This window comes from Pteropus vampyrus, unplaced genomic scaffold, assembly GCF_000151845.1.
Source record: "Pteropus vampyrus isolate Shadow unplaced genomic scaffold, Pvam_2.0 Scaffold288, whole genome shotgun sequence".
Lineage (NCBI taxonomy): Eukaryota > Metazoa > Chordata > Mammalia > Chiroptera > Pteropodidae > Pteropus > Pteropus vampyrus.
In genome coordinates, this window is record NW_011889069.1 from 258,564 (window position 1) to 272,698 (window position 14,135).

General features: G+C 39.6%; 1 protein-coding gene across 6 annotated transcripts in view; it reads left to right on the forward strand.

Moving 5' to 3' along the window:
* The window catches only part of APLP2 (amyloid beta precursor like protein 2), a 76,945-nt gene that overhangs the window by 46,728 nt on the left and 16,082 nt on the right, over positions 1 to 14,135 (forward strand). For 2 of the 6 annotated variants that reach the window (XM_023521027.1, XM_023521024.1), the window contains exons 4-9: positions 5,995 to 6,107; positions 6,886 to 7,103; positions 7,473 to 7,681; positions 8,812 to 8,979; positions 12,031 to 12,161; positions 13,141 to 13,215. In XM_023521027.1, the coding sequence (XP_023376795.1) occupies positions 5,995 to 6,107; positions 6,886 to 7,103; positions 7,473 to 7,681; positions 8,812 to 8,979; positions 12,031 to 12,161; positions 13,141 to 13,215 (914 nt within the window). The remainder of the gene's footprint in view (positions 1 to 5,994; positions 6,108 to 6,885; positions 7,104 to 7,472; positions 7,682 to 8,811; positions 8,980 to 12,030; positions 12,162 to 13,140; positions 13,216 to 14,135) is intronic. The other 4 variants (XM_023521028.1, XM_011376209.2, XM_023521025.1 and 1 more) reach the window with 3 other exon arrangements.

The window sequence follows — 14,135 nt, forward strand, 5'->3', positions numbered from 1 at the left end:
GCTTACTGCTATTACAGCATTATTGCTTCTAGGCCCACTCAGGCAGAGCTAAGAAATATATGTATATGTTACATTCTCACACAAATCTATATTTCTGTATCTCTGTGTATATTTTAACAAAAATGAGCTCATATTGATACCTCAAATTCCATTATCCTCAGTATATATTTTTAACTTTCTCAACATCCCCTTTAAATAATTGGTTTCTCTGCTTTTTAGGACTAGGATTTTTGAGATATAATTCACATACTATCTAATTCACCCATTTTAAAGTATACAGTTTAATGGTTTACAGTACATTCACTGAGTTATGCAACCATACTCAATTCTTTTAACATAAAAACTGTTAAAAATTAATACAGTAAAAAGTGAGAGTCCTATATTTTTTATTCACCAGGAGTAACCACAATGAGTCCTTTTATACATATTAAGGTGAATACCACACCTTGTGGTAAAAAGATAGTAGTAGTGTGGTTAACTTCAGCCCTGAAACCACTTTTAGATATTGCTGCCTAGCAGACCCAAATCATAGGCAAGCCAGAAGGGGGAGGAGGTAGGAACTGGGGAAAAATAGGATGTGTCTGTATTGGTTGGATGGCTCTATTAATTGGTCTGGATGTTCCATGGGCCTTATCTTTGTACGGAGGCACTGTTTTTGTTTGTTGTTTTTTTCGAGGTTGAGAGGAAGGCCGTGTCTTGATTAGCACCCTTGAAAGCAGTTTGAAAATGAATTTAGGTTGCTAGCAGTGTTTACATCAAATCTGATGTCATGCTGTCTATAGACGTCTGTGTCCACGTCTTCAGCTCTCTTCTGAGAGCAGGCTTAGTTGCCCATCATTGTGACTCTTTTAACTGATATGTAGTGTATTTGGTGACCTGAAGTTACAGTTCAGTATTCTCAAAATGAACCTTTATGTTTCACATTACTACTAATTGCCTCCTGTTTATGAAAATTTATCTGAATAATAGGACAATCAGAGTAGGTCAGAGTTGGTGATGTGCAAAGAAGCAAAACTGCTGGTATTTGGGGGGAAGGAGTTAGTCATCTCTGACATTTATATATAAACTGGCTCCTGGACTAAAAGAAGAGAGCTTTGCAGGCCCAGTACTGTTTTTGTATTTGGTTATTTTTGGAAGGAGATTTAGACAGGGAGTGTTACTGTGACGTGACGACAACCAAAGGAAGTTTTTATTCTCGGAAGCTTTGAGGCACAGTCCTCAGCAACTGCACCTTGGTATCTTGGAGCAGCTCACCATTGCAGGTGTCCGTTTGCAAGTCATCGTCTCTCTTTGAATTATCATAGCCCATCAACAGTTCACCCTATTAGTGTGAGTACTTGTGCATGGTATATGTTTCTGCTCGTGAGGATTATTCTGGGTCTTTTAACTTCTCAGAGCCCTATTTACCTTAGATGTCTGCTAGGGAGGGCCACCAGACCTCACAAAAACTTGTATTGGTTGGTTAGGTTGATCCTCTTGGTTGCGCTCATTTACAAAAGTCTTTCTCCTACCTTCTTACAACTTCCAAGAGCCCCACAGATAACCTGGTCTTACAATTTGCAGTTGGAGAGTACTTTTGCAGTAGGTTTATTTATAATAATGTGAGTGTTGGTGTTGGGGGCTTCCTCTGTGGGTAAACAGCCTTATTATTTTGAAAGGAATTTCAGCAACTCTGAAAAAGCTCTAAAACTTGATGGCTTCCATGGCCCTGTTGTGGGGAGGTGTGGTATAAAAGAAAAACAGAATCACAGGGAATGAGTAGAGTGTTGGCAATAAATCATAAATGCAGCTTAAATGGAATCCTTTAGGTTAGGTTTTGTTAAATTGCCATATTCATTGATCAGCTTGTTAAATAGAAAAGCAAAACAATATAGCTTTTTATTTGTCCAGTGACTTGGGAAATTGGGGCCATTATCTATTGTACTCCAACTGATTAAATTGAGGACTGTTACAAATTTGAATAAACTTTTTAAAGCGAGACCAAATCATTTTCAGTGTTCTCTAAAACAGAGTAATACTGATCTGCATAGGTCAGTTTTTTTTTCCCAGAAGCTTCTGATAAACAGTTGTAGCAAATTCAGAAAGTAGCAGTGAAACGACAGAACCAAGCTGGGATTGAAATGTGTTCCTCTTTTAGTTTACTTGTTAAAAGTTTATTTTTCAGTAAAAGAAATTGGGGAGAGGGGAAGCAAAAACAGTCATTCCCAGTTTCTGCACTTAGTTAACCATGGGTAACATTTTGTTTTGTATGAGACTTTTTTCTTTGGCTACACATTTGTGTGTACTTTCAGTGCATTTTTTCTAAGTGGTATCGCACTACACATTCTCTCCTGTTTATTGTATTTTTCCTTTTTAAGTGGACGTTTATGGAACATCCCCTTAGGGATACATAGATCTTTGAATAAAAGACAAACTTAAGGAGTTAACCAGGCTGAAGGAGGAAGTAGAGGTTAGGGATATGGGATGTGTTTATTTGAGAAATTATTAAACCATCATAAAAATTTTTCCATGTTAAATAGAGACATAAACCATATTTTTTTTGACCCCATGGTATTCCACTATATATAGGTACCATTATTTAACTAATTCCCTATTAGTGGACATTTAGGTTGGTTCTGTTTTTTTACATTAAGAACACTATAATAAATATCTTGGTTCACTTATTTCCTTAGAGTATATTTTTAGAATTGGAATTATTGGATCAAAGAGTATTCGTCTTTTCACTTTTATATTTTATTTTTAAATTCAGGGGTGCTCATTTTTTCTTGGTTTTCAGAGGTCAGACAGATTGATTTAGTCACAGAATAGCTAAAGATTAGTGGCACCTAATTTATAGTTAAGCATGGAGTTAATCATTAAAATCTGGCATTTAAAAATGTTTTGATTTTAAACTATTTTAATTTTGAAATGTTTCAAGCATACTAAAAAGATAAAACATAATATGCAGGTCACTCATGCACTCATCATCCTTATTTAAGTTCTTCAACATTTTGCCATGTTTGCTTCATCTCCATCTTGATTTTTAATAAAGGGCTTAGATATTCCACCACTTTTCTTCCTTCCATTTATTCCTCCCTCCCTCTAGAGGTAGCCTCTATACTATGCATCATTTCTCATACATGTTTTTATACTTTGCTACTTACGTATGTACCTATAAACATTTATTTTCGTTTTAAAACTTACATCAATGGTATCATACTGTATATGACCTTTTACAGCTCGCTTTTACTTTATGTCATTTTGGGGTTCATCTGAGGTATGATATAAATAGATTTAGTTAATTCATTTTAAACCTGATATATAGTATTTCACTGTATTTTTTATAAACCCAGTTTGTTTATTGTTTTTAATGAATATATATCTAGTAATGAAATTGCGGTTTAAAATTTTTTTCTGATGTTGCATTTGTACATATAAAATTAAAGTTTTACAAATTAAAGTATATTAACTGTTACCTTATAGATTTTTAAAATAGCTATGCGTTGTATAGTTTGCTTTGTATAAAACTAGTTACTCAATTCAGGACTTTAAACTAATAACATTAATATCAGTAGTTAGAGCTAACGCTTAACATAGTGCTAGGTGTTTACTCTGTACTAGATTCTGCTAAAACTTTTCATGTATTTGTATATATTTTGTCATTTCATCCTCACCACAACAAGATGAGTTAACCAAGGCACACTTGCCTAAGCCCACTTTGCTAGTAACAATAGTGCTGATATTAAACCCTGGCACACTGCCTTTTTTCTTGCTTTTTGTCATAAATTAACAAATATAAAAATTGCCTCATTAATACACAATAGTCATATTAAGCCTTATGAGTTGGTGGTTGGATGTCAGAATGGATGTAATTTTTACTCAGATTGATTATCAGCCTTGTCTCTCCTAGTGGAGGCAAATCCCAGTTTTCCATGGGATTTTGTCTTTTAAGCTTCGATTGTAAGTCTGGTCGCTTGGTAAACTTTGTGTCATGTTCTATCTCCCTTAGAGCCTTTAGGGCCCTCAAGAGCAGCACTATGTCTGACTTACCTTTGTGTCCCTGTGTTAGTGTCCAGTTGAGCTATTTGGCCCCAGAAGTCTCTATACTAATAGTGGTGTGAAATCTCACTACCATGTGTAAGGCTGTTTTGATGTGTAGAGGCAGTGTTTACTGCTCCAGCTTATAATGTTAGAAGCACATCTTCCCTTAGAGTAGGTCAGGGACTTCCTTCACTTGCCACTTGGGATTCTCTGGTGCTCGGAAGTGAAGCCGAAGAGTCCTGAAGGACTGGGCTATGGTGACGAAGCTGCAGAGTGGGTCTGTGTACACTTTCCACCGCTTTAAATCCCTAAGACCTTTCTCAGGCCAGATTTTTTAGTCCTTTCCTTTTTTAAACCTCAGCAGTTAGCCCTCCTGCTTCCTTCTCTTGCTCCTACTTGTTGCATCTCTCCCTGAACTAAGCACACGTCTCTCCCTCCTGTGGGTTTCCTCCACTTAAACTCTGGAGGAGCATATTGGTGATGCATCAGAATTGCCTGGGGTGCTTGCTTGTTCCAATGCAAAGTATTGCATTCCACCTTAGACCTGCTGAATCAGAATCTCTGGGTGATAATCTGGTGATATAAAAGTTTTTAGTTTTTTAATATGGAAGTTACAAACATATCCAGATACAGAAAAAATAGTACTATTAACACATCTCTGTTGCCCAGGTGTATACCAACCATTAATTCATTAGCCACTCTTCTATGGTTCCTCTCCCACCTACCCCTGATTATCTGGAAACAAATCACAGATACGCTTTTTTTTTTTTTTCTGTAAATACTGCAGCATGTATTTCTAAAAGATAAGGATTCTGTTTTTCTAAGCAGCTATGTGTATTTTTCCTCCAGCTTTTTATTTAAAAAAAATTTTAGACCTATAGAAAAAATGTAGCAGTGAATATCTCTATACCCTTTTCATAGGTTCTCCAATTTTGCCTTCATTATTGATCTTACTATGTATATGTGTGTGCGTGTCTTATATATATTTTGTTGTTAAACTATTTGAAAGTAAGTTGAGACATCATGATAGGTCCCCTCCAAATATTTCAGCTTATTTCTTGTAAGAGCAAGGACATTCTCCTATTACTGTTACAATAATCATACTTTGAACAATTCCCCTAAATGTTCAAAGAATGTCTTTTATAGCTTCTTTTTAAAAAGAATCACACATTATATCTGATCTAGAACAGTTCCTCAGTCTTATTTATTTATTTTAATCTTTCATGACAGTGATATTTTGAGTTTAGATCATTTGTTTCACAGAATATCCCTGAATTTGAATTTGTCATATTGTTTTATCATGATCAGATTCCAGTGAGATATTTTGGCAGAAAGAGTATGTAGGTAAGATGTTCTTCCTAGGATATCACATATGTCAGCTTATCCACGGGTAATGTAAAGCTGGTCATCTGTTTACTATAGTGTCTGCCAGGGTTTTCCATTGCAAAGGCTCCTGTACCCCTTTGTAATTAGCTCTCCATCGATGATTCTTACCTGAATCAATAATTATAGTAATGGTTGGTCGTAGAGGTGAGTGTCTTCGGTACAAAGGGCTAAAGTAAGATTCATCTGTAGTTTAGGAGAACACTCAGTGTTGGTTTCCTGGATATTTTGTTATTAGAACCACTGTGGGCAGAAATAAGAAAGTAAGAGGCTAGGAATATTGTTCATGTGAAGTCAGGTAGAGGGTGGAGTACCTGTATGTGTGTGTGAGGCAGCAGAGGGGGGATCCTATTCCTGTCCCCCTGTCTTGTGTTGCTGTAGCCCTGCAACAGGGCTGTTAGAGATTGGAGTCAGGGAAGAGTGAGGAGAAGTCTCAGGCATCGTGGCCATGACGGAATGCTGAGTTCCATGGCTGCTTGCCTAGAGCTGCATCATCCAGCTGGCCTGTCTGCACCTGACAGCAACCATCATAATCTGCAGTGAGGGTCGTTTTCACCATGAATCATGATCAGATTTGCTTATCTTTTCCAGTGGGTGAATTCGTAAGTGACGTTCTGCTAGTTCCAGAAAAGTGCCAGTTTTTCCACAAAGAGCGGATGGAGGTGTGCGAGAATCACCAGCACTGGCACACTGTAGTCAAAGAGGTAAAACAATAGATGGGAAAAGTCAAGTGTTGTTGTTGTTGTTGTTGTTGTTTTCTGTTAAGAGAGAAAGTAGCATTTTCCTTCAAACCTCACCACGATTTTAAATTAATTTTCTTCATTTTCCCCTTTCTCCCTTCAAAGTTTACAGTTGTATCTTCTAAATTAAAAATGATTTGGGAGAATAGATATTTTTCTAGGGAAGTATGGTGTTGACAATCTGGCATCTAAAGTTAAGGATATTAAAAAGATCGTTAAGCAAGAATGCTATCAGCATGGCTCCCAGAAGGCCATCCTAAACCCTAAGGCCTTAGGGAAGAAATTGCCAATTATAGAAAAATCTGTGTCTGGACACATATGCTGACAGGATTAGATGTGGTTTTATTCTTCTAGTAGAGAGACATAATACCCTTTCTGAATGCTAGTTAAGTTGGTTCTCTAATCAGTTGTCTTTCTTTGGTCAAATTCTAAAGCAGTGCCCTCCCTTGCCAGTGAGGAATATAAATTATCATTGAGCACCTCTAACTGGTGTCGATAATTACTAGAAGAAATTCCCTTTTTCTTAATTTTTTCAACTTTTGGCTTTCATTATTTTTGGCCTCGATGATATTTCCCCATTGTAAGTTAAGCAAAATTTGTAAATCTTCTTAAAATAATAACATCACAACTTTTTGACAATATCTGTGTGTCCATGAAAGAAAGCATTACGTAGTGATTTGCTAAGAGTTTCTTTTGGATAAAGCTAGATATGTTCTGATGCTGGCCTATGGGTTTCTTTCAGGCCTGTCTGACTCAGGGAATGACCTTGTACAGCTATGGCATGCTGCTGCCCTGCGGAGTAGATCAGTTCCATGGCACTGAATATGTATGCTGCCCTCAGACGAAGATCATTGAATCTGCCATGTCAAGAGAGAAGGAGGAAGATGACGAGGAGGAAGATGACGAGGAGGAAGAGGAAGACTATGATATTTATAAAAGGCGAGCCCTTGTACCGAACCTGTGAGACTGTCGTCCTGGTGGCTGTGGGCTACTGGTCTGTCATTTCTGGGTGAAGTGGGCACTGCCTCATTCACGCTGGAGCTGAGCCAGTTTGCGTTCCATTCTAGCCAGAGCCGATCATGGCATACCAGTGGCTTTCAGCTTCGTGTTATTCTGTGCCACATTATGTTCTACAGGGTATTGTGGTCCCCATTCATTAACTTTCCTTTTGCTGGTGTAGCGGGGCTGACGGCTTTAGTGGCACAGTTAAATGTGCGCTGAGTTTATTTCCTGCTTCTCTTCGTGTATGTTTCAGAATAGGAAAGGGAATCATTGTAGTGCTTGGTGCATAGGAATTGGTTAACCTTCCTCTTTTTTTGTGACCTTTAGTGAATTTCCTACCGAAGCAGATTTGGAAGACTTCACAGAAGCAGCTGTGGATGACGATGATGAAGATGAGGATGAAGGGGAGGAAGTAGTGGAAGATCGTGATTACTACTACGACGCCTTTAAAGGTGATGACTACAACGAAGAGAATCCAACAGAACCCAGCAATGATGGGGTCATTTCAGAAAAGGAAATCACTCATGATGTCAAAGGTAACCCGCTGTAGCGCTGTGGAAGTACAATCTGTATGGTAATTATTTATTTAGAATTTTGGACTGTATTCATCACAGGTAAGTCACAGAAGGCGAGGTGGTGCTTCTGTGCTCTAAGGGAGAAATCAGCTCTCCAGTACTCTGGTGGTGCCAGCTTAGCAGTGGGCAGCTAGGCCACCTCAGGGTCTGCCAGTTGTCATGTCCAGAGAGAGATGCAGAACTGAATCAGAAAACTAAGCTTTGCATTGTAAGGACTTAACTGGAGAGTAAGAGAGACAGCGTGGTCTTCCACATTCAGCCTGAAAACATTCTCTCCCCAGTGGGAGCCTGCCTCCTCAGTACTGCTAAAGTCCCTACCATCTGGAATGGAAATAACTTTCTTGGTTGTTCTTTTCCTGAGTGTGTTCTGATCTAAAGGCTGCTGTATTTATCCACTAGAAAGGTGTTCGTAGCTGGGAGAGATTGGGACCAGCAGTGTTCTCATCTTGCCATTTTTAAAAAAAGATTGTGACAGTTCTAAAGCCATTTATACACAACTTCCTGCTGATTGTATACTTGAAGCCAATTAAGAGCTGAAGAATTATTTAGAACCCAACTAGAAGGAAGTTACTTAAGGGGTCTAGAAGTTTATGATTTACCTTGGAGAACATAAAAATGTGCGCTCATCCTTTCCAGGTGCTAAAGTCGTATTTATTATGGTTTTCACCACTGACACAGCCTGTTTACTTGCATTGTTTCTTCTAGACCTTGACCTCACCAAGATAAATAAATTAGGCAAATATCTCTACCTAACGGATCAGTGTGGGGCTCACAGAACTATGAGATAAAGAAATCCTCTATGTCAACTATACATCAATCTAGACTCAAGACAGCACAAAAAATATTTTCAGTTCCTGAACATCTATACTGCCTCCAAATGGAAAATGACTGAATCATGAGAAATGACCAGCTTGAACTGTTGAGATAGTGAGCCAGGGTGATCAGGATCTGTCTAGTCTTAGCCTTCACTGATGTTAAGTGCCACCCAGTCCTTCCTCCTTGCCCAATCCAGCCCTTGTGGTCTGTAGCATTGTGAAGCATTTGAAGCTGCTACCTCTGTCCTGCTGACATTCTGACCCGTTTCCACACAGCTGTCTGCTCCCAGGAGGCGATGACGGGGCCCTGCCGGGCCGTGATGCCCCGTTGGTATTTCGACCTCTCCAAGGGAAAGTGCGTGCGCTTTATATATGGCGGCTGCGGAGGCAACAGGAACAATTTTGAGTCTGAGGATTATTGTATGGCTGTGTGTAAAACGATGAGTAAGTCCCGCCACACTGGTTCTGTGCAGCAGATTGTCCTGTCCAGCGTTCTGTCTTTCCCAGCCGTCCTCGTGACTGCATATGTGTAGTGCTCCCTGCCCACTCAGGTATTTGCTGTTGGTTCGTTTTTCCCTCATCTTGTGCTTTCTAGATCCAGGCTTGCTTTCCTGATGGACACTTGTAAGCTCGGTTCTCCATGTCCCTTGCTCACCGTGGGTCTGGTGGTGGTGTTGGTGGTGGTGTGTTCTCTCCCTGGTACCGTGGGAGCACCCAGAGTCCTGTTCTTCCTCATCCTGCTGTGTAGTCTGCAGGCTCCCAGAGCACTTTGTGTTTGTTGGGAAGGCAGCCGTGCCTTCAGTATTCTCTAGTTGAAAGGCACAAAAGGGTAAGCAGATCAGCCATGAGTTCTGCACATGCTTGTTTCCTGGCTTTGCCTCTCATTCTTGTCTTTGAACTACACTATCGCTGACACCCATGATGCCTGCTTTCCAAAGCAGTGACAGTGGGTTACTTTTGGGAGTCCAGAATATTGAAATAATCTTGCTTTATGTACTCTAGGAAGAGAGCTCTGCAGCCAAGTGGTAGTAAGTTTGTTTCTGCAATATGCTGGCAACCCTGGGGTTCTGTAGAGCTTTATGTAGTGAAAGAATTTAGTTTGTGTGTTCTTGGTCGCAAAAGGAACTCGGTGGTTCCGTTGAGTTGGGTTTACTTAGGTAGGAAAAGTTTTGCTTTTCTCCATGTTTACCCTTTTCCTTTTTAAGTTCCTCTTTCTCTTACCTTGTAGTACTAACCCATGTGTTTGGAAAATCCTCAGGCCAGGCAGTCTTTTCTTGGTTTCTGTTCTGGATTCATTAGAGTAATTAGTTGCATCCTATTCCTGGTATTTGGCTATAACTTCAGATGATTTTTTCATACAGATGCCTTCATGGTCGCTCTTTCTCTCCCCACCAAAATATTTTTTAAAATCTTAATATGTTATACTTTTAGCACTTCCACTCTAGCAACTGCTCTGTGGACAGGCTATTTTTTTTTGATATGATCGAAAAGATGGGGGGAAAAAAATGAGTCCTTAGAGAATTTCGGTGGCAGCAACTTTTATTAGGAACGATGTAAAGGTAGAAATTTTTGTGATACGTCCTGCTTTGTAAAACTACTTAAAACTAAGAGACAACAAAAGATTGCTTTGCGTTGAAGCCTGAAGAATTAGGGATCGTTAAAGATCTTGCTGAATGTGCAGATGGGGATCTTTTCCCAAAGGATCAGAGAAGTGGTATCATAAGACACTATGTAAGGAATGGCAGTTCTTCAGGGGATTAATGAATTCTACAAAATCATAGTTTCCTGTTATTTATGGTAGGGGAGACTTGCCAAGGGGCAGCATATTTTCATGTACCGGTGGGGCCCCTGGCTGTGGGGTGCTTTGAAAAGTCCATAAGCGTGTCACTGTTATTGTGGTCAAGCTTGTGTCCTTTTTTGAAGGGGACTGATACGGGTGAATGAACCAGTTTTCATGTGGACAGAGGGCTGCGGTTCTAAGTCTGAGCCCATCCGTCTTCAGAACCAAACCTCTAGGCTGTCTTTCCCTTCCCCCTTTTGTTACCAGCCGGTGGAGGCGGCTTGTGTTTGGTATTATCTTTATCCAGCCCAGTGATATGAACCAAAGACTCTGTCTCCAACACATAAGCCTTTAAGCTGCAAGCGCGCATCTCTGTTGGCGACGTGCTTAGTGGCATGGATGGAGCTTAGTGCTTTGAAATTCTCCCAGCCGAACTATTGAGTATCATGTGGTTTGTGAAGCTATATATTTTAATTTAGTTAATTGGCTCTTGAGATCCTATTTAAATGTATGTAGGAGCCATATAGTTTTCAGAAGGTTTTAGTTGTAGCTTTTAGGTTTAGTAAATAAGAAGAGGTAAATAAAAGATGTTCTGATGGGAAACTTTGGAGTGTCTGATGCACTTGCAATTACATTAATCAGTTACACAGTTGTTTTAAAGTTGTATTAAAGTCATAAGATTCTGGAAATTAGGTGAATTTGTTTCTGAATTAAAATTTGTTGAATGTGGGCATTTGCTACCCACTAAGCTCTAACATTATGTCATGATATAGCAAGTTGTGCCAGCAAGTTGCATGTCAGTCCTCCCTAGCCTGGGAAATTTTGAGTGAATTGGGCTAATAAGAGTTTCCATGGGTATTCTTTGAGAAGTAAATTAAGTAACCTTGTCATCTCATTTCTTTCCTTTATGAGTTTAGGTTCCATTGTGCAGATATTTCCTTGCCTAGAGCCACTAAGAATCTATGCTTGACTAGCAGTGAGGAGTAGTTATTCTAATGGGTTTCTTCTCTGGGTGATGGCCTGGTAAAGCCAATGAATGTCATGAATTGAGAAGCCCAGGGTATCTTCACACTCTGGAGATCCTTGTCACATATAGCAAATTAGTTTTATCCCTGTTATCTCTGTTATTGGGTGTGGGGCTAAGAGTTCAATGATACTGGGCACAGAAAAACTGTAGCTAGAACCATTTGAACTTTGTCTACCCAGTCTATAATATTCTGCAAAGAACATTCAGTTGAATCAGTTCCCTAAAGTAAGTTCTAGCCTAAAAATAGCCAGAAGAAAGGAGACCTAAGCACTAAAGTTCTTTCAAAATGGAGGATTTGTAGAAGTGCCTCTATAGGTCTGATTTCAGTCCTCACCTCTGGTGAGATGCACTCAGTGACAGCAATAATGTAGTTATGTTTTAGGTTTTAAGATTTCAAGAACTGAGGGATGATATAGAAGAAGTGATTTCTTTTTCTGCCCCAGAAGTCCTAAGTATGGGCCTCTCTGGTGCCACAGTTACCGGGGGTCTAGACTGGCCTGGTGGATGAATATCACCTAAGGGTGATGGACCAGTGTATCTAACAGCTGAGCGTTGGCAGACAGGAGCAGCCTGTACTTTGAGCGTAGTATGAGACAAACTAGTCGACTCCGCAGTCCTGAGCTTGGTTTTCTTCCTAAAGCACAGTGCAGTTTCAACCCCCAAAGAGAACTCTGTCATTTTGTTTCAGTTCCCCCAACTCCTCTGCCAACCAATGATGTCGATGTATATTTCGAGACCTCTGCAGATGATAATGAGCATGCTCGCTTCCAGAAGGCCAAGGAGCAACTAGAAATTCGGCACCGTAACCGGATGGACAGGGTAAACCTCTGCACTTCCCTTATCTTTGTGATGTTTGGCATCAGGTGACATGGTTTTCATAGTTGAAGAAAAGGGACACCATCTCCCTAGATTGTCAGGCTAACATGTCTCCTAGGACAGATGTGAGGTGTTAAAATATAGGGGAGCTACTTTATGGATGTGACTCGTCCTTTCTCCCTCCCCTAACTCTCAGCTCCATGGTAACATAATTACCCTCAGTCCAGACTCTGCGGAGCACTTCCTGTAACCATTCGGTTCTTGTCGAGGTTTTATTGCCATTAACTAGCTTAAATTTTTTTTATTTTAATGAAGGACATTTTAATACCACTGTTGTAAATAGAAAGCTAGTAAATAGAAAGGTAACTGTAAAAATATATTAAATGAAAGCAAATATTTAATAATATGTTCTAGACACTGTTGCTTGCTGAAGGTTCTGAGTCTCAGGTGTTTTATTTTGTTTTCCTTAAAAGAGATGTGTTAGACCAACATGAGCAACTTAGTGCAGCTTTCTCCTAGACTTAGGAGAATTGAAAGAAAATTAAAAAAAGAAGTCCTTGCTGGGTCTGAGCACCACGTAAAACCCCACCTATCTATCAGCTGTGCTAGGTTTGTACTTTGGGAAATGCTTGTTATTTTATCCAGGTCGATTCTGAGAAGTAGATATTAATCCCGCCTCCCCGCCCCCACTTTGTTTTTGTTTTGTTTTCTGGTGAGGAGACTAAGGCACAAAGATTTAATAACTTGCCCAAGGTTATAGAACAAGGAAGTCATAGAATTGAGGTTATTACTGGAGTATAATTGAGACCTAAGCCCTTAGGAGACAGTACTGTGAACTAGCTAAAAGGGCCTCAAGGTCATGAGGGATCATTTCCTTTTGCTCAGTTTCCTACATTAGATTCAGGGCCTGGCAGTATTTTTAGAAAATGGGTGACTTATTTTAGAAATTACTCTGGTTAGAGTGCTTTGACCTTTGTTCTAGGTAAAGAAAGAATGGGAAGAGGCTGAACTTCAAGCGAAGAACTTGCCTAAAGCAGAGAGGCAGACTCTGATCCAGGTGAGACACATTCCATTCTCTAGGACAGAGCTTCCGGCCTGACCCTTGGAAGTACTGTCAGAGCCAAACTCCCAGGAAGTTAGAGTTTGACACCTCCTTCCTTTTAGTTGAGAGCTTATGTTACAAGGAAGTTTTAGCTGGCCTGCTTTCTTTCACCTCCCAACTGGTGCTCTCTAGAGTAGCTCACCTACGGCAGAAGGAAAACAAATCCCAGGCCAGAACACACCTAATTCATGCCAGAAAGTAACCTTAGCTTGGCTGCGTTTGTTAATTCTGCTTTCCTGGCAGAAGTCTCAGTCATCTTCATTCTTAGGCTGTGACTTGTTTTTCAGCAGTACTGAATTCTTTTTTTTTTTTACAGGCTTACTGAAAAGTCAAAGACAAAATAAAGCTCTCTGATACCAATTGATCTTTAACTTTGTAAGAATGTAACCTTTGAATCATAGCAGCAACTGCATTCTCCTTGAATAGAGGAGAGTGTTGATAGAAATAAGGATAGCAACCTACAGCACAGATTTGGGTTTTATAAAACTTTTAAACATTTTAAATATGTTTAACTGAATTCTCTCTTCTCATATCACCTTCTCATATCAGAACACCTTTGCTTTTTTATCAATCACCTCGAAAATCCAAGAGTGTTAATTTCTGTATAGCCAATCTATCCTATGCAGGGGAATTAATTTAACAACCTTCAACTATGCCTTTAAACGTGACCAGGTACCTCACAGATAACAGTGTGAATGACTCAGCAGAACCCACCATATCACTGGAATATGTTTTAAAATATCTATTAGGCTGTGGTTTTAGGATTTTAAAGTTAGCACCTTGCTACAATGTGGAAAGCAACAGCATTCCTTTTCTTGTAGTGTACATGGGGAAATCAGTAATGTCAGTTATGGAAATGCTAAGAAGTTCTTATG